Genomic DNA, 26083 nt, shown 5'->3' on the forward strand with positions numbered 1-26083 from the left:
CCTTTTTTATTCGCATTGCCGCAATAATCGAGAAAAGGAGAAAACTCCTACTATTCACTTAAATGAAGTTAAATGTCAGGACGGCATAAAGGAAACAGAGCAACACCTACACAAGTAAACGACAGGAAATCGAAAACCACCTGTTTATAGTTTACATAAAATAAAACATATAAACACAGAACTGATAAAACGGCTGGCATAAACACAGACAACAAGCGCTGGTAAACGGATATAGTGGATCCTGATTGCATTAAAGCAAACATGCATGTGAACAACGGAGACCATTGTTATCAATACGCTGTCGTGTATAACACCTTTTACAGATGCGCTTTCTTTAGCTAAATCTACCATTGCTTTAACATCCATAACAACCACCTGTATTGTTTCAAATGTGTTCAATGTTACTATTAAATAAATACATTTGTATCACAATAAATATTTGCAAACATACGAGGCAAATTTCTTAAGATATGTACTAAAAAAGACTTAAGATGGATATAAATATTTAAATGAATATTCTTATGTGATCAATGAAACATGTCCACAAGATTTCAATTCAGCGAGCTTTGCTAAGCTCGAAAACATTAGGGCAAGGTTATAGGATAATCATCTGTTTCGCCCTAATTTGGCAAAGCTCACTGAATCGAAACCTTGTGAACAGAAATCAGGGTCGGGTACCCTAAACGTATCGTGTGTAACAGAAATCGGTGTCGGGTACCCTAAACGTATCGTGTGTGACAGAAATCAAGGTCGGGTACCCTAAACGTATCGTGTGTGACAGAAATCAGGGTCGGGTACCCTCAACTTATCGTGTGTGACAGAAATCAGGGTCGGGGACCCTAAACTTATCGTGTGTGACAGAAATCAGGGTCGGGTACCCTCAACTTATCGTGTGTGACAGAAATCAGGGTCGGGTACCCTCAACTTATCGTGTGTGACAGAAATCAGGGTCGGGTACCCTAAACTTATCGTGTGTGACAGAAATCAGGGTCGGGTACAATTAGAACATTAATCAAGATGGTGTATTTTCACCTATCGCTTGTAATATAATAATGCTTTGCTTGGTCTGTAAAAAACACGATTACCCAGTTCTCCAGAACAACATCTGATTTAGTCATAAAGTGTACTATTGAGAGACACTAATCTTGAATGAAGTTCAAAATATAACCATTTATACCTCTGAACATACTTACAATACAAAATCCTCACATTGAAGACTGTTATATTACTATCATTAAACCTTCGCTCTGGACATTTGAGGTAACGACCCTTAAGGCAAAACGAAATCTTTCTAAATGAAGACTTTGGTAACCAAAGCCATGATCCTTTATACATAACATGTTCTTTGATGTTACCTACAGCCACACTCTTTAACTACCATTCCGTCGTATTGATATTTAAACGTCACCACTCCAAGTTCATCCACATACAGGATAGATATAGGGTCCAGCTTTGTGGGAACACAACACGCTCTACTGGCCTTTTTAGGGTTTTTAGAGTTGAGGAGGGTCTGTATTATAGAGTGTTTCGTAGGAGACAGGTAGTCACTGAATGGGAAATAACACTTGCCGACACACTGGTAGGCCTGAAAAATACAATATCATCATGTTAACATACAAATAAATGGTAGGCCTGAAAAAGTAAACAATATCATTATGTTAACATAAAAATAAATGGAAGACCTGAAAAAGTAAAAAATATCATTATGTTAACATAAAAATAAATGGTAGGCCTGAAAAAGTAGACAATATCATTATGTTAAACATAAAAATAAATGGTAGGCCTGAAAAAGTAAACAATATCAGTATGTTAACATAAAAATAAATGGAAGACCTGAAAAAGTAAACAATATCATTATGTTAACATAAAAATAAATGGTAGACCTGAAAAAGTAAAAAATATCATCATGTTAACATTGAATAAATAACGACATTGAAAAGGTATAAACATGAACACAAAGGTTTCCTAACTTTTTTACGATATTTCAAAGCATAAATGTCAACGTTTTAATTGTTATTTATTTTAAATGTTGAAATACAACATATATGAGACAATGTGACAAGCTTTAATATCTCATCCCCATCGGTTGTAAATTGTACAAGTTGACTGTTGTTAATGTAACGTGTACAAGCTGTGTGCTTCTCAACAGTTACGTGAGAGATATATTCCGTCTTTTCGTATTGCAGAGTTATCTGCACTTGTGAGCAGGTATTGATTGTTACGTCATTTGTTTGTGAGAGTAACGTCATCAACTTTTGAGAAAACGACGTAATTTTCTCACACAAACCAATGACGTAAGAATCAATACCTGCTCACTAGAGAGGATAACTCTGCAATACGCAAAGACGGAATATATGATCATAGTAAGTAAAGAAATAATTACTATCATTTTGGCACGTGTTTTCTTTTTTTGTTTCTCTGGTGGTATTTATTGACAGGTTAATAATGAGATAATAGCCGTGATGTCTTTCATATAGCAATTTACGATAGAGAAGAGAAACAGCCAAAACTTATCGTGAATATAAATGCTGACGTCTTTCCGGGAGATGTACATAAACCCATTCCATTTGTATGTTATCAGTGTTTGATATGTGAATATTTATGCTATCATAATGATGGTTCCGATTAAATATCTCATTGGATTATTATCCCATTGCATATGTATTGTTTTCTGGTAGGAAATCCCCCTCCTGAAGGATCATAAATGGCTTATCCTCTCATATCTCTACAGACGATAATAAAAAAAAATCAAACCCTCCAAGCGGCGCAAAGCGCCGTCGGGGTTTGGTCTGTAAACACTTTGTCCACTTCCGGTGCTTCCCCATGCGTGAAAGCCTTCTGGGAAATTGAGGCCGCATACTGTCTACAAAAATATGATGGTAAACCTTACGGTATCGGTATTTAGTACTGTTTTCTAGTGAAATATCATGAATTCTCCATCTGATAAACACATATGTTTAATGCGGTGAAGATAAACGAAATATTATATATTCGCAAGTAAAAACGTCACTCTTAGTATTGTCCAATCTGAACGGTACATTATATTCTCTGCGTAGATTTTTCAGTTTCAAGTTTAGATGAAGTGACGGCAGACTAAGTGGTTGTGTTGTCAACATTTGCAGCATACATTATTGTTTTTACATATCTACACAATTAATATCATTTTTGTCCGGAAATCTTAACAGATACATGTAATACTAGCAAACAGCAAAATTGCAATGAAAACCCATTCAAAATGGCGCTCTGTATTGTTGTTAAGCGTGACGTCATTATAATTTGGCGTCAAAAACTACGTTACACATTCTCGCGCTTTTCTGATGAAGCAATATTTGCGCCTCATGACGTGAAAAAATGCAAGAAATAGAAAATGTCATGGTTTTCCCGTTCAATACGATATATTTATTTCATTTGTATAAAGCGAATGTGATAACAGCCAAAAAACCAACGTTGTGGCAAAATGTGTCTTCGCCTCGAGAAGTAACAACTACTGTTCAAAGGGGCGAGGGCTACAATTGACGCTTTAACCTAGAAGACGGTTGGCGTTTTATCCAAAATAGTCAAATAGGTACATTGTCAAAAGAAATATTTGCAAAAATCGCTGCAATTTTGACAAAAGGTATAAAAGATATTTTTATGTAAATCATCTTCATGTCCCGGCTTCTCTCTCTCAGAAGATGGCGTTATTACCAAATCGTTGACATTTAACGTTAGGCCTATACGTGCAGTTGAAACTGTACATTTGCGTGCTGTGGGACAATTATTAAGTGCCAAAAGTGCAAAATGTAAGGATATTGAGCGTGAACTGAATATTCTGAACGACAAAATAATGCCATTAACAATATATATAATTATAAATAAATAGATTCAAGTATGCAAGATCTGTTCCCTCGTGTTTGTTGGACTGTCAGTAAGTCGTTTTCATAAAAAAAAAAATGGTGTCCAGCAGCTTTGCTGCATTTTCTTTATTTAAATATTCCATATCCTCATTGCTCATAGACTGTCATCGTTATGCAGTTTTTCTAAAAGATTTTATCGTGATAAATTGAAAAACAAAATTGATTCTGCAGACACCAAAACATAAACGCCATTGCCTACAGAAAAAAGAAACATTTTTCCTGAAAACCTTGAAATTGAAACAGTATAGGGAGTGGATTGGGGGGAAGAGTGGGAACTTAATAGGGCTGCATGTTACTATACCAGCGCTGTAAGTTTACTAGGGAAAAGAGCGGGAACTTAATAGGGCTGCATGTTACTATACCAGCGCTGTGAGTATACTAGGGAAAAGAATGGGAACTTAATAGGGCTGCATGTTACAATACCAGCTCTGTGAGTATACTAGGGAAAAGAATGGGAACTTAATAGGGCTGCATGTTTCTATCCCAGCGCTGTGAGTATACTAGGGAAAAGAATGGGAATTTAATAGGGCTGCATGTTACTATACCAGCGATGTGAGTATACTAGGGAAAAGAATGGGAACTTTAAAGGGCTGCATGTTACAATACCAGCTCTGTGAGTATACTAGGGAAAAGAATGGGAATTTAATAGGGCTGCATGTTACTATACCAGCGATGTGAGTATACTAGGGAAAAGAATGGGAACTTAATAGGGTTGCATGTTACTATACCAGCGCTGTGAGTATACTAGGGGAAAGAGTGGGAACCTAATAGGGTTGCATGTTACTATACCAGCGCTGTGAGTATACTAGGGGAAAGAGTGGGAACCTAATAGGGCTGCATGTTACTATACCAGCGCTGTGAGTATACTAGGGAAGAGAGTGGGAACTTAATAGGGCTGCATGTTACTATACCAGCGCTGTAAGTTTACTAGGGAAAAGAGCGGGAACTTAATAGGGCTGCATGTTACTATACCAGCGCTGTGAGCATACTAGGGGAAAGAGTGGGAACCTAATAGGGTTGCATGTTACTATACCAGCGCTGTGAGCATACTAGGGAAAAGAATGGGAACTTAATAGGGCTGCATGTTTCTATCCCAGCGCTGTGAGTATACTAGGGAAAAGAATGGGAACTTAGTAGGGTTGCATGTTACTATACCAGCGCTGTGAGTATACTAGGGAAAAGAGTGGGAACTTAATAGGGTTGCATGTTACAAAAACAACTTTTGAGTAGATCAGGGCAAAGACATGGAAGTAAATAAGTGTGTGTACCAAAGTCAGTGTTGTGAATACACCAGGGCAAAGAGTGGCAAATAAGTCGGTCTGTATGCTATTTAAACAACCAAAATTACTTCAATCATAGCAAGTACACTGTAGCCTCAGGAGGCGATTACATTATCAAAACTGAATATGACAATAAATTATAGAAAGCAGCATCAGTGATTGGAACAGCGAGGCGGGGCTCGTTAGCTAAACCGACAGCTCCGTTCATTATTGATAAATACAAATAGTCCAGCCCTTCCTACCGGGAAAGAAATGTGTTTTCTATAGGAAGATAATATTAAATATTTATTTCCCAAAGATATGAAAATTGTCTGGCCTGGTGTGTGGAGAGGGATTCCAGAGTTGGGTGTGAGGTAGCCGCAGTATCGATAGCCCCGGAACACATCAGTTATACCTAGATAGCTAAGATAATCACTCTAGATACGCTCACCATATATTATAAAATTATGGCAGAGAGAAAATTTGTGTTATTTTTCTACAGATCTGTAGATGTTCCTTAGATGATTACTGTGGAAGGCGCGGTATGTAAGTGAACATTTGCCCGGGACTCCTGTCCAATCTCCCCCATAGGGAGGACGTGAGTCGCCGCATAGGGTGGGCACACAATGTCCGGACGTCAGGCATATACATATCTTAAATCAAATACTTATATATAGGACGTACGTCAATAACATTCCCGCTGTTCGCAGATACCGTGAACTTTAACGAAATTGATTAAGGCAATGATACGAGTTCTAAACCCAACATATAAACCATATCAAATTTGGCACCTAAATATAGAAGAAAAAAATGGAATGAAAAAGTTGATATGACAGTCAGCTATTCCAATGAACGAATATGATGTGTTTTATTTCGAGTTAATAAGTACAGTTCATAAAATATATGAGTGTATATTTACATCGTGCTCGGAAGCATGTAAGGCCCGTGTGCTGTATGTAGGGCGTGCGTTACATGTTATCTCCTCTAAACGACTAATTGATTGGGTAAATTCGCGACTCTCCTGAAGCTGCCTCGAACGTTCGCCAGGATGTGTTGTCGGAATTTGGCAAGGTATTTGTAAAACTGTTGATTCACCATGTGATTTTATCAATGTGTGTTACATCACGGTATTGCTGATAATTGCGGCAAAGTATTATATTTCGATTTCGGCAGTTACCTGCCCAGGTATGTAAATCAAAACATATTTAATTCTCTGAACGTGTTTTAAACAGCAAACTTTTACCCCCAAAGTGGAACACACCGGTAAGTAAAGCGGTAGTATTTTGCAATTAAAAATAGCGTAGACTACTCTGGTCGGATTCTCTGATAGTTATAAATTGAATACAGTACAATAATGGTATTCTCACAACACAATTCTATATTACACATAAAAGTTTACTTTCTTTCCTCGGTATTAATATTCTAGTGTTCCCTTCTCATTGACTTTGTGCATGTCGTAGCTATTCCGGTGACTGTTGTTAGAATTGTCTTGAGAAATGTGACATGTGGACCAATTAACTAGTTTTGCCTGAAATAATTCTACCTGCATTGAAGACATTGTTAGGTCGTCATAGTAAGTGATTGGCAACTCATATATCATTATTGTGTTTATATAAACAAAGACACCGTTAACCGGCTTCTCGGTTGGACTACCATGAACTGGTTATACAATTCAAAATAAGAAATCAATACTCCATGTGCTTGTGTTGAGTCGTATTTCCGTGCATCAGGTGTAAAACAAAGTATAGAGTCATCAGTCTACAAAATTTAAGATATTATGTAAAAGCCATTATATGGATGTAAAGTCTTCTCTCTTACTTATATAAAAAGTATAGGTGTAAAGTCATTATTTCCAGATGTGAAAATATTATAGCAGAAAAGTCACTATTTCCAGATATAAAATTATTATTTCGGTGAAGTCAATATTTCGAAATGTGAAAATATCATTTCAGAAAAGTCACTTTTTCCAGATGGATGATATTATTTCGGTGAAGTCAATATTTCGAAATATGAAAATATCATTTCAGAAAAGTCACTTTTTACAGATGTAAAGTATTAATTCAGTAATGTCACTTTTTACAGATGTAAGGTATTAATTCAGCAATGTCACTTTTTACAGATGTAAAGTTATTATTTCAGTAGAGTCAATTTTAACAGATGTAAAGTTATTATTTCTTGAAAGACGCTATTTTCAAATGTAAAGTTATAAGTTTAGAACAATCGCTATGTCAGATGTAAAGTTATTTTCTTACACAATATTAAAACTTACATATGTAAATTCAACTTTCTTCTCGATGTTAAAATTTTCCAGTTGTAAAGAGTTTCATCTAGAAAACGTGTCAACTTAATCACGGACCGTACATGTTTATTTGTCATTTACGGTTAAAAAACTTCAGAAGAATCACAGTACACATTATCCATAAACTTTTCACCACGATTTCAAAAGTGTTACGAGTTTCAAATGAAGTGCGACAACGGTATTGTGACTTTGACTCTGCCGTAAGAAATTTATTAGACAACGGTATTGTGTTTCTGACTTTGACTCCGCCGTAAGAAATTTATTAGACAGACGATAGATAACAATATTTCAATGGCACCTAAAAGATATCGATTTAACATTTGAAGAATAGTATTCAAATACTGTTGTTTATTGTCATATCAAGCTTATTTGGATTGGTGATCCTGCTCATTGTTGTTTATTGTCATCTCTTTCTTATTTGGATTGGTGATCCTGCTCATTGTTGTTAATTGTCATCTCGATCTTATTTGGATTGGAGATCCTGCTCATTGTTGTTAATTGTCACCTATAGCTTATCTGGATTGGTGATCCTGTTATTGTTGTTTATTGTCATCTCTTTCTTATTTGGATTGGTGATCCTGCTCATTGTTGTTAATTGTCATCTATAGCTTATCTGGATTGGTGATCCTGTTATTGTTGTTTATTGTCATCTCTTTCTTACCTGGATTGGTGATCCTGTTATTGCTGTTTATTGTCATCTCTAGCTCATTTGGATTGGTGATCCTGTTAATATTGCTGTGTATTGTCATCTCTAGCTCATTTGGATTGGTGATCCTGTTAATATTGCTGTTTATTGTCATCTCTTGTTCATTTGGATTGGTGATCCTGTTATTGCTGTGTATTGTCATCTCTAGCTCATTTGGATTGGTGATCCTGTTATTGCTGTGTATTGTAATCTCTAGCTCATTTGGATTGGTGATCCTGTTATTGCTGTGTATTGTCATCTCTAGCTCATTTGGATTGGTGATCCTGTTATTGCTGTTTCCTAAATTCCTAACCTGACTATGCAAGAACGTTTGGGCAAATATTTATTTTTCATTTTCTAATAAGACTGTCGCCATTGCTAGTTAAACCAGCATAATGCCATAGTCAACATCAATGGTCGCGTGATCTAAAATCAGCATACTGAAACATTTCAAGTGATCGAGTAAAGTTTTTACAGACTATATTATCATATAGCCTAATAATATTATTTAGTCTCAAACACAGAGGTAGACTTTCTCTGATATCGAATTTGTTAAAAGAACGCTAACCTTTACATAGAGTATTTGTTTATGTTGCAGTATCTGTTAGGTATTTGTAGGTCACGACGTCCAGTTACCCGCTCATCACAGATTTAATGAGACAGTTTACTGTACGCGTGTATTCATAACATGCACTTTACTCAAGGTAAATAACAAGAATGCCAAACTAAATTACACCTGGCTCGAAAAAGAAACGTAAAACTTTGCACTTTTTATATAAACTTCCTTTTTAAAATTCTCCAACCTTTTTTTCCTGATTAAGTCTCTATTCAGAACAAAGTAATGCAACGTTGTCAAGACGAACGTCGACAAAAGTTATCCCTGTGAGTTTAACGAGACAAAGCATCGACTTGTAGCAGATTTAAATGCAACCATGTAAACTAGGTTACAAACGGTAATTAGTAGGTCCTTCACGTGTGTTGAATAGTGGTAAGTATAGGTTGGTCCTCCAGGTGTGTTAAACAGTGGTAAGTATAGGTCGGTCAAGGTCGGTCCACCACGTATTATATAATGGTAAGTATAGGTCGGTCCACCACGTCTGTTATATAGTGGCAAATATAGGTTGGTCCACCACGCGTGTTATATAGTGGTTAGTATAGGTTGGTCAATGTCGGTCCTCCACGTGTGTTAAACAGTGGTAAGTATAGGTCGGTCCACCATGTGTGTTAAACAGTGGTAAGTATAGGTTGGTCCACCACGTGTGTTATATAGTGGTAAATATAGGTTGGGCCACCACGTCTGTTATATAGTGGTAAATATAGGTTGGTCCACCACGCGTGTTATATAGTGGTTAGTATAAGTTGGTCCACCACACGTGTTATATAGTGGTAAGTTTAGGTTAGGTTGGTCCACCACTAGTGTTATATTTAGGTTGGTCCAACACGTGGGTTATATTGTGGTAAGTATATGGTGGTCCTCCACGTGTGTTATATAGTTGTAAGTATAGGTCGGTCCACCACGTGTGTTATATTGTGGTAAATATAGGTTGGTTCCCCACGTGGTTTATATAGTGGTAAGTATAGGTTAGGTTGGTCCACCACGTGTGTTATATAGTGATAAGTATGGTTTGGTCTCCCATATGTGTTATATAGAGTTAAGTATCGGTTAGGTTGGTTCACCACGCGTGTCATATAGTGGTAAGTATAGGTTAGTCCACCAGTTGTTATATATTGGTAAACATAGTTTGTTCCACCACGTCTGTTATATAGTGGTAAGTATAGGTTAGGTTGGTCCACCACGTGGGTTATATAGTGGTAAATATATGTTGGTCCACCACGTGTTATATAATGGCAAGTATAGGTTGGTTCACCACGCGTGTTATAAACTGGTAAGTATAGGTTGGTCCACCACGCGTGTTATATAGTGGTAAGTATAGGTTAAGCTGGTCCACCACGCGTGTTATATAGTGATAAGTCTAGGTTAGGTTGGTCCAACACGTGGGTTATATTGTGTTAAGAATATGGTGGCCCTCCACGCGTATTATATAGTAGTAAGTATCGGTTGGTTCACCACGCATGTTATATAGTGTTAAGTATAGGTTAGGTTGGTCCACCATGCGTGTTATATAGTGGTAAGTATAGGTTGGTCCACCACGTGTTATATAGTGGTAAGTATAGGTTGGTCCTCCACGTGTGTTATATAGTGGTAAATATAGGTTGGCCCACGTGTGTTATTTAATGGTAAATATAGGTTGGCCCACGTGTGTTATTTAATGGTAAGTATAGGTTGGTCCACCACGTGTTATGTAGTGGTAAGTATAGGTTGGTCCACCACTAGTGTTATATAGTGGTAAATATAGGTTGGTCCCCCACATGTGTTATATAGTGGTAAGTTTAGGTTAGGTTGGTCCACCACGTGTGTTATATAGTGGTATATATAGGTTGATCCAACACGTGGGTTATATAGTGGTAAGTTTAGGTTAGGTTGGTCCACCACTAGTGTTATATATAGGTTGGTCCAACACGTGGGTTATATTGTGGTAAGTATATGGTGGCCCTCCACGTGTGTTATATAGTGGTAAGTATAGGTCGGTCCACCACGTGTGTTATATAGTAGTAAAAAAAGGTTGGTCCCCCACGTGTGTTATATAGTGGTAAGTTTAGGTTAGGTTGGTCCACCACTGGTGTTATATAGTGGTATATAAAGGTTGGTCCAACACGTGGGTTATATTGTGGTAAGTATATGGTGGTCCTCCACGTGTGTTATATAGTGGTAAGTATAGGTCGGTCCACCACGTGTGTTATATTGTGGTAAATATAGGTTGGTCCCCCACGTGGGTTATATAGTGGTAAATATAGGTTAGGTTGGTCCACCACGTGTGTTATATAGTTGGAAATATAGGTTGGTTCCAACACGTGGGTTATATAGTGGTAAGTATATGATGGTCCTTTACGCAACATTTTACTGGAAGAAACATGTGTCTTGATTAACCTTGGTATATCATAATCATGTTAAGTGACGTGTATCAACGATATCTACAATTGACAAGAAACTACAATGAATACACTACCTACGAAAATAACAAGTGACAGCTCGTTCTCCAAACCAAAAATGGTCGAAACCGAATGGCAACAAAATCATGAACAATATTGTCTTTAGCCAACCCAGTAAAAACTATAAAACCAAATGACACTCATATTGTCTTTAGTTAACCAAGTAAACTTACACAATCTTAATGGCATCCCTATTTTTCCTGTAGCCGACATCGTATAAAAATACAAAATCAAATGGCTTGAAAACGTTATCGGAAAGTACAACCATTCCAACATGAAATGGTAGGGTATTTCTGCCTTAGATACGAAAGTAAATTTAAGCACTGATATTTCTAAAAGAGCTTAGTTATCAAGGGGTTGACCATTAGTCGCATGCTATAGAGAAATATCAAGACATTGAGCTAGAGAAGTCTGTGGCGGCTTTTACCAAACGTTCGGAGAAAGCATGAGATTCTATCCCGAAATGCTTTGTTACCAAAGACATGTATTATTTTCTACGTGGCTCTAATGCTCCGTACAAAACAATAAACATCTAATCTGAAATAAAAAGATCGAACGAGGATGTGATTTCTTCTCAGCAAAACCTACATGATATGTGTATTTTATAAGAATAAATAAACCTTACCAATTATAACTGATGTACAGATAGTCCCTGTTGCTACACTGATTTTCAATAGAAGTGTTGGGAATTACAATTCTGTTGAAGTGTAGCCAACTAACAAAAATATGTTCTTGGTAGTAGTGTCGTGTTTTTCAAATTACGTCTCACTTGTTTCGATAGCATGTCTGTACCTCCGTCTGCCAACTTTACAGAGATGGGACAGAGATAACCAGTATTTGTGACACGATTGTGAATGTAAAAAGTAAACAGGATATGTGAATGAGAACAAGAACAGTAATGAGTAATGTGTATATTGTATATTTCTCTGTTGGTTGTGGTATTTATATATTGCTGTGTTTTCTTTTTATGTTAACGTCAAAGCTTACACATTATAGTTAATTTGTCCATTTTTTGTATGGGAAGTTGATGACGTACCTGATAGCCCTGAGGGGCGATAATCCATCTATCCCAGTCTATATCACTAAACTGGATGTATAGAGGGCGCCGTCGGCACACCGTCCCCTTCTTGTTTGACCTCCGTTTGAAACGATGTTGTAATGTGTTCGATTCTGATTGGTTAGTTTGTGTATCATTGAGATCTCCCATGAAATCAAACGAGTCCATTTCATGTGTGACCATTTCGTGTCTCTCCTTCATGTGAAGTTTGTTCTTACTGTATTCGCTGGAGAACACAACCAACAACGGCTCCGTCCTAGTTTTCGGGCGAGCGTCAATATCCATCTCTCCGTAACTAACACTATGAAATACGTTTTCTATTCTAATTTCTAATATTTGCACTGAATTAATATCACGCACCCATCGTTTAACTGCGGAAGTGACGTCAAACGTCTCCCAGTTGCTGTTGCGTCCGTATATATGTTTGGAGTTGATGAGTTTATACGGCTGGTCATTTGAGGGGATAACCTCAAACACAGACACCTTCCTGTCGACACCTATATACGCGTTGCGGTCCTTCTCCACCAAGGTAAAGAGTCTGAGTTCCGCCAAGTCTACCACTTCCTCCATAGATAAACTGGTGATATTGAAAATCATTGTGTGTACTCTGGATTGGCGCTCCGTAAACGTTGTACTTCCAACTGTCTCTGAAATAAACAACAAACAAGCATTTAATAAGTCTGCTAGCAAGAAAGTTTTATAGTTTTAAAGTAAAATAGTATCTTACCTAACTCTGATAAGGAAGACATTATTTGTTTTGTCAATCGAGTCGGTAGATCGACCCTTCTCCTTTAGATGTTTTGAATTGGACAACCCTTACCTCCTATTTCAGTAGCCGAAATGTATATGGATTTTTGTTATTCTAATAAGAGCGTCAAATGTAGATTTCGTAAAAGTTATAGCTTCATTTAATATTGAGAAAAATATTGCCCACTGTTAAAAATTAAAATCGGTCTGAAAGACAAAATCAAACTTTTCAGTGACATATTCTGGGCTTGTGTTTCAAGATGGTTACGTGTACACTACTATGAGTGTTAAGCTCACTATAGCGCTGGATCCCTTGAATACTTCCACAGAGACCACGGAGTATTTTACCTATGCCCGTTTTAGACAACGACGTAGCATACACCGAAATCCCAAAGGCCAAATGATGAACCACCGGTCTAAGACCCGGATAATTTTAATTCTGCCAAACCGAAACTGGTCAAACTGATTTAGGACTAAGGCAGAACTAGTTTTAATATATGTTACTTACAAGTAAAATATGTTACCTTACAAGTAAAATTAATTTACTTACACAATAAAGACGAAGACATTATGAATTCTTAAAGGCTAAGTTTGTCTTATTCTGAACATTCTTAAATCGTTTAGATTAACAGAAGACGACTCTAAAAAACTATCAAATAATTGCAAGTGATTTTAAGGGAATAAGGTCTAAAATATTTTTCGAGAGAGCAAGATATTCGTAGCTTATGAATGAGATCACAGAATGTTTCATCGCGGCAGTGTACTCACTGGTTGAGCATTGTTATAATGGAGATCTCAAGTCAGAAACTATTCGCGACCGGATCGATGGCATAATCACAGAAACTTCAAAGGGCCTTGTGTCAGGCAGTCATGCAGATGAGGAAAGCCTAAGAAATTTAGAAGCAACAGAATACTGTGGTTAGGACTTTTCAATAGTGTTACGCAATATTTCGGCATCAGAAAAGGGACTTTAATCAACATAAACCCGAGATAGCGTAAGTAATATGAGATTTACTCGGGTAACCGTAAGACATAGTAGTCTCAGTCCACATATAATCAATCATGTCAGAGATTTTGGTACCATCACAAATACAGTTCTCATGCTGAAGACCCCAAATGTGAGACATATTACTGGAAGGGACACCATGTGAAAAAACCTGGATTGAACTTGAACTACGATAAACAAAATCTATGCTCAGAGTTTCTGGTGAGGAGGATATTAAGAAATAACCTAGACCATGAAATCAAGCATTTAGAGTTTTAGTAAAAACCGAAAGGTCTTCTTCACCGATCAAATCTTTGATAAACATTGGATGTTACCGCCATACCCGAGGGTGTTTATAACGAAATGAAGGGTTATACAAATCATTGCTAGAATCCTACCCGGACCAGAACAGAACAACATAAATGTGTTCGGGAACTTTAAGACAGGTACAAAGGCCGGTACATAGGTCAAGATTAAACGATGTGTTTTAGCATTAAAAACCGCCATTTCCGTACAAGGTCATGAACAAACTTGATGGGTGGAAGGATGAAATGTTAATTTCCCTGTTGATAATTGGAGAGCTCACATTGGTATCCCAGAGAGATTGGACTGCCTATGTGTTGTGTACATATCTTATTTGAAGAAATCGGTTTGCATGGAGCAGACACAACTCCCAAGTGCAGAGTAAACTCTACACCGATTGACAAGAAATAAGGTCTTCTCAAGGCCGACACTAACTCAGAACATTGGCAGGTGTCGTTGAAAAAATCCTGAAGACTGCTGACAATACTAATTATTTACATTAACTGTTACTTTAAACGTCTGCTGTTGTGTATTTCCTGGGCACCTGTACATTTGAGAGAATTCACAACCTACTTGAAAATGTATCTGGGGTAGTCCGTAAGATTGACGAAATTTTCGGAACAACACTTGAAGAGCATGACGAACGAATGGAAAATGTCCGACAGGAAATCAACAGAGCTTGCGATAAGTATGACTTTTCGCAAACGAGCGTTGCTTCCGTAGGGCACTGGAATAAGCGCCTTTGAATTGGATGAACTGCAATTGCTGATCAGGAAAGAGCATGGCAGCTCATAGCAGCTGAAGTACATCAGCAGACGCGCCCTGGATAGGGTCGAATATCTACCCAGCGTATCGACACGCGCTACGATCTACATAGTATGTATATTTAACACAAACTGTGATAGTATTTATCATTTATCACATGCCTGTTGAATCTTGTTATAGTAATACAAGCAATTTTCAGACCATGAAATACAACGTTCTGTATTGCACATGTGCAATACGGGATGTTGTATTTACCTACTAGCCAGAACTACTTTTTATGGGAACCCCCTTGTCATGGCAAAATAAAAAGTTCCCGGTATTTTCAAAAAAAATCAAAGTTTATAAAATCTTTGTATCGATCTCTACCAAATAAGGAAGGTATGTGATAAAAGCAATCTACCAAATACGGAAGGTATGTGATAAAAGCAAGACCACACACTTGTTTTCTAACGAATCAAAAAGCACTCATTTATTGCGCGGATGTATATATTCACTCGTGTGCTCCGCAGTTAGCGTTTAATAGATAGTATCTATCATGTATTGCACTAGTTATTAACAGACTACACAAGTGTGAAGAGCGCCAAATATTAGAGGAACAAGCATAAAACATATTGAAATAACATTAATATCAGGAACAATTGAACGTATCATTTGAAATGCAATGACAATGGGTGTTCAAATATTGAAACAAATAATGAGTTAAGAAAGGTTCTGTGTGCCTAGCATCAGGGATACATGTTATGTCTCGCGTAGCACGCACAATCCGATGTAAAATTCACTGGGATTGCTATGCTTTATTAAACATCAGCAAAGGGAAATAAGAGCAAAATGAGCATAAAATTGTGTGTGTCATGGGATTTTAAGACTGCTTTATTGTAAGAGTGGGTTTTTTTGACCATGCAAAGATGGTTTCCTATTTAATTACGCACAATTGTGTCGAAGAACTCCGACAAGGTTATAGGTCCAAACGCTGGTACTTTAAATGTCGTAAAATTGAGAATGCGTTGTCTATAAGTGTTGTGAAATAGGAGCTGGGATTAAAGTTTGGACATTACTAGTCAATTTGTCTGTTTCAACTTACTCCTGCTATCAGGAGTGTATCGTTCCAGTGCCAAACTTTCGCGTCAATAGCCGTGGCGCTGTTTGTAGTGTCGAGGGGTCGGCGCGCTATCGGGAAGGTCACAAAGTCTTTTATGCTGTACTGTCAGATGTAATGCTATGTAGATGATAAGCTGGGATTTTTACCATAATTCTACGTAATTACTACATACTTCGGGGTTTATTGTCCAGCCTCACCAATAAAAGGCATATAAAGAGCAGACGCTGTGGGATGGTAGAGTATTTAGGAATCGCCAGTTATTTGTTTCAAACTTGACAACATTCCCGAACATATCGGCTTATCGGCAACGGAGAGCTCGTTCGGGAAGGCCAAACTAGTGCAGTTGGCGTTTGAACGACCCATCTGCTGTACAAAAACAGGCCTATGTATTTCAAATGAGCATGCGACACTCTTCCTTCAATTTGTCGAATAGGTCTTAATATCTGATGCTGCCGACATCGGCTGTACCTCCCAGGTCTCCATTTGATCTGGATTTCAGTGATTAACACCGAGATAGAACATCAGTCAACAGCAAACTACATATCACACTGTCTCCACGTAATCACAGCTAAGGGATTCCTGACGGATACGCATGGGTCTGTTACTATTTCTAATTACCTCCCTTTAAATCTGGCTAATTATATAAACAAAATGAACAGTGTAAAATGAATTGCCTGTCCACATGGAGGTATGATTAAAAGATATTACCGTTATCTAGACAGATGAGCTGTGCATGTTTCCCCGAGATCTATAGCATGTACTTGAAACATTTCAAGCGGATTATGAGGTCAAGCAAAAGAGTAGTAAATGCTATCGTGTATTTGAAATGCAAAATTCACATCTGTATTCTATTAAATACTTACATTTCGTCTAATTTACCAATAAGTAATAAGTAATTCCCTTATGTCTGTTCAGAATTAAAACTACGTTCTAGAGCGTTTTTCTTACTGACCGATAGGAACGTGTATTTCTAATAATATTGGCGAGATTTAACCTCATAACGAAAATTGCTATTAGGTATCAATGTTGGCGAAATCAACGAATGTGTTTTTGATGATAAATACCCAACATTTCACAGAAATGTAAGCTTCTGTGTGACTAAACGTATAAATGAATATGTTGGTGTAAACAAAGCTGATAGCGACATGTATGTTTCAGAAACATTCTATTGAATAAATGAAGGACTAACCACGCAAACTTGCGACTTCCCCAACGTTTCTCTCGGACTGTCTTGACGATAGATAAACAACATCTGTCTGGGCCGAGTTTAGAGGTTGACAAAACTTCCTACGCCGGGAGTCGATCTCACGTCTGCCACCTTACCGGTGTTCAAATACTGTCAGACAAATCCTAACCACGTAGTCAGTTTATAAAAAAAAATCGTGTATACCGGCTTTTAGGTGAATATGAAATCGAGACAAAGTCTTGAGGAGAATCCCCTACAACTTGACCGTGAACAAACAGCTGTTTGATTAATAAACATTTAAGATGTTTATAATAAGTTTGGTCATATCTTAACTTTAAAAAACAGATCGTATTGGTCAACACGATTGTTTAACTTAGCCGCGCTGTACCTGTGGTAAAATACAGCAGTACACATGATAAACCAACCGATCCAATTAGAAACAGCATTTTGAGCTTAATAAAACGGTTAAGGACTTTTGTGATGATAAGTATTTGATGTGATATGAACCTTAAAAAAGGTATTAACCGAGGCGGATACTTCTAAGATTTTTATTCCATCATATTTTTACCATAATTCTATAAGAACATACTATTCCTAAAACCCCAATAATGTCTTTAAAAAAGTACACCGCCACGAAATTGCTCGTCAACGCCTTAAACCCCAATGCCATGTGAATTCTACGTACAAAATGATCCTCATTCCGTGAGGAGTACTAAACATTCTTTGAAAAATAAGGAAATCTTTGCTTTCAAAGATTTTATAGTAAAAGGGCTCAATTATCATCTTTGTCTACTGTTCCCGCCATACGGTGTGTAGAACTCTCTCAAGTACTCGCTTTGTCTGTTGCTCCCGCTATACGGTATGAAGAACCCTCTCAAGTACTCGCTTTGTCTGTTGCTCCCGCGATACGGTATGAAGAACCCTCTCAAGTACCTGCTTTGTCTGCTGCTCCCGCTATACGGGATGAAGAACCCTCTCAAGTACTCGCTTTGTCTGTTTTTCCCGCTATACGGTATGAAGAACCCTCTCGAGTACTCGCTTTGTCTGTTGTTCCCGCTATACGGTATGAAAAACCCTCTCAATTACCCGCTTTGTCTGCTGTCCCCGCCATACGTAGTGTAGAACTCTCTCAATTACCCGCTTTGTCTGCTGTTCCCGCCATACGTAGTGTAGAACTCTCTCAATTACCCGCTTTGTCTGCTGCTCCCACTATACGGTATGAAGAACCCACTCAAGTACTCGCTTTGTCTGTTGTCCCCGCTATACGGTATGAAGACCCCTCTCAAGTACCTGCTTTGTCTGCTGCTCCCGCTATACGGTATGACGAACCCTCTCAAGTACTCGCTTTGTCTGTTGTCCCCGCTATACGGTTTGAAGAACCCTCTCAATTCCCCGCTTTGTCTGTTGTTCCCGCTATACGGTATGAAGAACCCTCTCAAGTACCTGCTTTGTCTGCTGCTCCCGCTATACGGTGTGTAGAACTGTCTCAATTCCCCGCTTTGTCTGCTTTTCCCGCCATACGGTATGAAGAACCCACTCAAGTACTCGCTTTGTCTGTTGTATCCGCTATACGGTATGAAGAACCCTCTAAAGTACTCGCTTTGTCTGTTGTTCCCGGTATACGGTATGAAGAACTCTATCAATTCCCCGCTTTGTCTGTTGTTCCCGCCATACGGTGTGTAGGACTCTCTCAATTACCCGCTTTGTCTGCTGCTCCAGTAATACGGTATGAAGAACTCACTCAAGTACTCGCTTTGTCTGTTGTATCCGCTATACGGTATGAAGAACCCACTCAAGTACCCGCTTTGTCTGCTGCTCCCGCTATACGGTGTGTAGAACCCTCTCAATTACCCGCTTTGTCTGCTGCTCCCGCTATACGGTATGAAGAACCCACTCAAGTACTCGCTTTGTCTGTTGTGCCCGCTATACGGTATGAAGAACTCTCTCAATTACCCGCTTTGTCTGTTGTTCCCGCCATACGGTGTGTAGAACTCTCTCAATTACCCGCTTTGTCTGCTGCTCCCGTAATACGGTATGAAGAACTCACTCAAGTATCGTTTTGTCTGTTGTTCCCGCTATACGGTATGAAGAACCCTCTTAAGTACCCGCTTTGTCTGCTGCTCCCGCTATACGGTGTGTAGAACTGTCTCAATTACCCGCTTTGTCTGCTGTTCCCGCCATACGGTGTGTAGAACTCTCTCAATTACTCGCTTTGTCTGCTGTTCCCGCTATACGCTGTGTAGAATAATCTCAATTTCCCGTTTAGTCTGTTATGCTCACCCTATGGTGTATAGTACCTAATCTTTATTTGCTGACCGAGGCTTTATATATCATTATGTCTACAGTTGTTAGTCAATCCTTCAGTAGAATTGTGCGCGTATATTGAGCATGTGTCTTTGTAACATGACATATTAATATAATTATCAATCCCCCGTTTTAAGACAGCGGCTTTCAATTGCAATTGTTCATTGTACATTTATATTACTATAGTATAAGTAGCTTTTCAATTCTCAAACACAAACAGGATTTTGGAAAGAGTAGCTTATTGTTTGTTGCTCTGTAATCAAAACATGATTTATCAAAATAGAAATCAGATAAGTACTTAAAATAAATTCAAATTTCTCTTTGCTGAGATTTGGTCAGAGATAAATCTTCATTTAGAAATGTGCACTTCCTTGTCATCATTATGAATAAACACGATTCAGCTGCAGCTGGGTATAAACAAGGCCTGTCAGTCTATAATGCAAGTCTGTCTAAAACCAAGACTATCTATAACCCAAGTCTGTCTATAATGTAGTCTGTATATAACCAAGGTATGTCTATAACCCAGGTCTGTCTATAACCCATAATGTTTATAACCCTGGTTTGTATATTATCCAAGTCTGTCTATAATGCAAGTCTGTCTAAAACCAAGACTATCTATAACCCAAGTCTGTCTATAATGTAGTCTGTATATAACCAAGGTATGTCTATAACCCAGGTCTGTCTATAACCCATAATGTTTATAACCCTGGTTTGTATATTATCCAAGTCTGTCTATAATGCAAGTCTGTCTAAAACCAAGACTATCTATAACCCAAGTCTGTCTATAATGTAGTCTGTATATAACCAAGGTATGTCTATAACCCAGGTCTGTCTATAACCCATAATGTTTATAACCCTGGTTTGTATATTATCCAAGTCTGTCTATAATGCAAGTCTGTCTAAAACCAAGACTATCTATAACCCAAGTCTGTCTATAATGTAGTCTGTATATAACCCAGGTCTGTCTATAACCCAGGTCTGTCTATAACCCAGGTCTGTCTATAAGGAAGTTTGACTATAACCCAGACTGTCTATAACCCAGGTCTGTCTATAACCCATAATGTATATAACCCTGGTTTGTATATTATCCAAGTCTGTCTATAATGTAAGTCTGTCTAAATCCAAGACTGTCTATAACCCAAGTCTGTCTTTAATGTAGTCTGTATATAACCCAGGTCTGTCTATAACCCAGGTCTGTATATAACCCAGGTCTGTCTATAACCCAGGTCTGTCTTTAACCCATAATGTATATAACCATGGTTTGTATGTTATCCAGGTCTGTCTATAATGTACGTCCGTCTATAACCCAGGTCTTTCTCGCACCTCAGACAGAGATATCCCAAGTCATACCCCATGCTATATTTTTCTTTCTCGTCCGATCTGTCTTGTACCTTTACGTGACATTTCGCGGAATTTTTACACTGCGATGTATTCATCCAAGCGTTAACTGCTTGAAATTGGCACTTTGCATTATAAATGTTCTGTTTTGCCGTTATATGTATAGTTTTGATGTTGTTAGATATATGATATTGTAGATAAAATATAATCTACACTGTGGAATACGTTGTAATCTATGTAAGGACGGTCTACAGTTTTACGCGGAAGCATTCAAATGTAGCTTTAGAAGTGAAGAGGTCATTATCCGTTGAGGCCCAAGGCGGAATACTTGTAGCTTTTAGCAAAATTGAATAGTTCATTTCGAGCTAAAAGGTGAGAGAGAAAAAAAAAATACCTGTTACTGAGCGAGATCGAGTTATCTCAGTCTCGGGCTAAGATTCTGTAACATTCCAACCTCGGCTTACGACTCGGTTGGGATTTTGTTACAGAATCTTAACCGTCGACCGAGATGACCCGATCTCGCTCAGTTACAGGTAAAAGATTTTATTAGTCTATAACCAAGTTCTGTCCATAGCCCAGGTCTGTCTATAACCCAGGTCTGTCTTTAATGTAGTTCTGTCTATAATGAAGTCTGTATATAACACAGACTGTCTATAACCCAGGTCTGTCTATAACTCAGTATGTATATAAACCTGGTTTGTGTATTATCGAGGTCGGTCTTTAATGTAGGTCTGTCTATAAACCAAGTCTGTCTATAACTCAAGTCTGTCTATAACCAAGATTTGTCTATAACCCAGGTCTGTCTTTAATGTAAGTCTGTCTATAACCCAGGTCTGTCTATAACCCAGGTCTGTCTATAACTCGGGTCTTTCTATAATGAAGTCTGTATATAACACAGACTGTCTATTACCCAGGTCTGTCTATAACCCGGAACTGTTTATAATGAAGTCTGTATATAACCCAGGTCTGTCTATATCCCAGACTGTATATAACCCAGGTATGTCTATAACCTAGGTCTGTCTATAACCCAGGTCTGTCTATAACCCAGGTCTGTCTATAACCCAGGTCAGTTTATAATCCAGGTCTGTTTATAACTCAAGTCTGTCTATAACCCAGGTCTGTCTATAACCCAGGTCTAACTATAATCCAAGGTTATCTGTAATTCCGGTCTGTCTATAATTCAGGTCTGTCAATTTCCAGGTCTGTCTATAACAGGCTAGGTTTGTCTATAATCTAGGTATATGTGTAATCCCAGTCTATCTATATTCCAAGTTTGTCTATAATTCAGGTCCGTCATTTTGTAGAGTGATTCTTTGTAATTATTACTTCCCTGTAAATCTACTAGTGACATACTGCCAAGTGTGTCATTCTCCGACAAAGATTAAACTGATGTTGTATGATGTACAAAAATGTCTGCCGCTTGTGTCAGGTGATTTTTTTCAGTACGCAAGAGCTATATACGTGTCACTACTAATTACTATCGTCACTTCCCTTGTAAAATGTTGGAAGAATATCGTCTCTCACCTGTTCAACACAAACTGACAAAACGAAAGATAATTGGTGGTTTAAAAAGGCTGTAAACTGTCTATCAGACACGTTACGTTTCTTCATTCATCATTTCACTAACAGTGGCAAGACGAGCATGTTCCGGGTGCGTTTAAACTTAAATATAAACCTAGAAACACTTACTGACAGTCAAACGTTAAAAAGGCGCAGTTTAGGTTGCTAGGACTTCAGACCCAATTACACCTCCTTGGTGGAAAAGGTTTTTACCCTGTAAACCCTCATTCATGTTCGTTGGTTTTTACGAAGCTGGCGTCGCCTAGAAGGGAAGTTTTGTTCGTTTGATGTGTGGACGTTGGATGGTGTGTACCACTTATATACTCTAATAGAACATTTGTGTTCCAACACGAGTCCCATTCCATTTATATTAAGGTAAATAGTAGATTTCACTCTCATTAGAATGAAGCCAGTATCTAAACTATAAATATTTACCGAAATAAAACATAAATTTCCAAAATTCTCTTGGTGAACCTATTCATGTTTCTTCTCTTGTATAAGATAGACCGTTGTTTCATGTTATGAATTTCAGGAATACGATCAGATATGTTACGCAGGTGCTCGATTGGATTTGTTACCTATGTACTGTGAGTACCAATTCCATCCCAATGCTGCGTGAAACAAAGTTTCCAACAACAATCAAATCAATGTAAATGCATCGGTCTTATTCGGTATTTCAAAGTTTCGCGAAGGTTTCTACTGTTTGGGGCTCATATCATATGCGGTTCCTCCGATAGACAGATGTACCAGAAATAGGTTTAAGAGTTAACACTACACATGCTATGTCATTTGCTTCACAGGAAAATGGTTTGATTTAGGGATTATTTTACACTCAAGTGAACACGTCTATCACACCAGCCGTCAATCAAATCGACCTCGCATCCACAAACAGAGCAAGGCAGAAAAAAGCGCACATGCTGACGGTTGACAAAACATACTAAAAAAACGTCTCTACCAATCCACTATCCGCCTGCTTGTTTTTCTTTTAATTTTATTTTTATCGGGAATAATCATTGCGTTATCTCGAGGGTGAAGGAAATAAAACTGGGATCGCCATTCTATAGCAATGATAGCGTGCGATCCCAGACAAATGATGTAACACAGCTTGCCTAATGTACCAAACGGAAAATATTTATAAAGTTTCAAATAATGCATAGAGAAATACCTCAAAGCGAAAATAAAAGTTATCCTACCTTCGTCCTGATTGATGTTGGTGAAACTCCGGACGATTGCCGACTCCGGACTGGCGAGTCGTCTGGAGGAATATTGTTTATACAGCTCCATCATATATTCCGGGGCTTGGTTAGAGAGGTCCGCGAGTTGAATTGAATCCTCGGGTTCCGGAGACAACGGTAAGATACCGGGTAAAATAAACTGCCGCATATCGTCAGCAGTTAACGGCGTTGACACAATATCCAATGAATCGTCGTACTCCTCATAATCGTCGTCGATATCGTCACGGCGTGTCCTCGTAAGATGTTCCGAACCCCGGGGTAGGTCTACAGACAGCACAGATCGGCACTCTGTTGCCTTAAGTAGCAAAATATGCACAAGAATGAAAGGAGGGATTACTACATTGGCCTTCATCGTCTGTTGAGATAGGGTGGCGCCAACCTTATTTACAGCCCTGGTATATCCTACTAACACTATGTAAGACAATGATAATTACAACCGCTTTTATCAGCGAACCTCACCAACGCTGTCACCCATCTTCTGAGAACATGGCTAGTAAGCCTAGGCCGAGCACACCCAGTATCTCCGTGGAGTTGGACATTGTAAACCTTGATTATATACCATTGTTGAGTAAACCTTTCTCCGATGTGTCACATTATTCTAGAATTAACTAATAGCTTTTTCCGGGGGTTTTCCTGCGCCCCGTCATCCTATGACGGTAACCAGATGACACCTAGGTCTTGTTAACATGTCTGTAAACATAGTGTTCAATTAACATTTTTATTTTATTGCGTTTTTTTACGACTGGCTGTGAAATCCATATTGGCCAAGCGGCACGTGGCAGGAGGGATAGTCCCTGCTCCACGCGTATCTGACATGATAGTGTTCCACCCCGCTTATCTCGCAGCCCATTTCTTTTCTTCCTCAGAAAATAGTTGTTGGCATCTACTACACACCTTTTCCAATGCTTCTGAGATTGCCCCGTTTGGTGCACACTGTACACAACTTGCCCTCACCTGGCTGTCGGTGCGCAACGGTACGCGTGATAAACGGTCACATGCTTGACATTTCTACACGTTTCAACCATCATCCATTTGATTTATCACTGCATTGGGCCTACCTTGTGAATTCTTACACTGCTGAAAAGGGAATTTCAAAAACACAACAATGTTAACACTACCAATGTCACGTACTTACTGATGACGTTTCTTGGCTCGTGTTACGGATCGGTCAAAAGACAAAGGCGATATACTCCCACAATATCTCCCGGAAGTACACTCACACTTTCCGGGAAACACGATAGCTCAATACCACCTCCACAAGTAACCTTCTCTCGGAAAAGGGACAGCGTCCAAGTATCAGTGTAACCTGATACCACATCTCAGCGCTAGTTCTGTTGATGTTCTGCACAATTTGAGACGGAACACGAGCTTGCCAGTAGTTTAAAACAGTTGTATTCAATTAAACATCTACGTGAACAGTTTGTAGGGAGCGTGGATTTTCTCGTCACAAAGGTCGTTATACACCTCCATTTATCTGGGCACTGCCCTGACATGGCGTATAATTCTGTTATGTCCCAGAGCAACATCTGCGGTTCCGGATTTAATTACGACTAATACTTCAGAGAAATGTTGAAATTATTTTAACTGTAATTGCATTGATTTAAATGCTTATTGAGGACTTAGGGTAATGGATATGTCTGCACCTGTGGGAAGATAGTGAATAGCTATACATGCTTTGTTAGCGCGCCTTAACACTTAACGTGTGACTAACCTCGGTGTAGCCAAACGTATTCGTGGTTCGATGGTATTTTTATTCATGCGACGCCCAAAATGATCATCGTTTAAGTTGCCAATTTGTATATTAAATAGGACTGCACGAAAGTCTCTATTTTGAGAATTTATAAAGATAGCTATCATAAAAGTCGAATTAATCATTGGTATAACATAACGTTTATTCTCAACATATTTATTTTCATTTGTAAACATCTCTCGCATCGAAGTCAATTTATTGTTAGATAACATTTGGAATAATTGCGTTCTTAAACAAGTGTAAAGTTAAACTAAATGTGTGCTTAACGTTGACGACAAAAATCGTTGAATAGCTTAAACCTAGAAAAAATAAAGAACAAAAGTTATTAAATCATAATTAAAAACTGAAATTCCGGAACATTGACTGTGTTTTTGTAAGGTTATTCTCTTCCTCCAAACACATCTAACTAAATGTCACTCAAGTATCTCAGTTGTTCCTTAACGACGTTTTATTACGCAATAGTGACGTCGAATGACAGTCAAATTAGAATATCGTCATATTTTGATAACGTAGACTGAAACTAAATACAGAACTAAAATATTAGATAGTCAAGATTTTGCCTTT

The 26083-nt window shown here is 38.3% G+C and overlaps 1 protein-coding gene across 1 annotated transcript; it reads right to left on the reverse strand.

Moving 5' to 3' along the window:
* Positions 1-895: 895 nt before the first annotated feature.
* LOC110450577 (bone morphogenetic protein 10-like) lies at positions 896-25009 on the reverse strand. Its single transcript, XM_021498177.1, has 3 exons — positions 23728-25009; positions 12227-12894; positions 896-1585 (listed from the first exon to the last, which is right to left on the reverse strand). Exons 1-3 carry the CDS (start codon positions 24119-24121, stop codon positions 1352-1354), a joined length of 1296 nt encoding a protein of 431 aa, XP_021353852.1. The 5' UTR covers positions 24122-25009; the 3' UTR covers positions 896-1351.
* Positions 25010-26083: the final 1074 nt, after the last annotated feature.

The sequence above is a fragment of the Mizuhopecten yessoensis genome, unplaced genomic scaffold, assembly GCF_002113885.1.
Source record: "Mizuhopecten yessoensis strain PY_sf001 unplaced genomic scaffold, ASM211388v2 scaffold5325, whole genome shotgun sequence".
Lineage (NCBI taxonomy): Eukaryota > Metazoa > Mollusca > Bivalvia > Pectinida > Pectinidae > Mizuhopecten > Mizuhopecten yessoensis.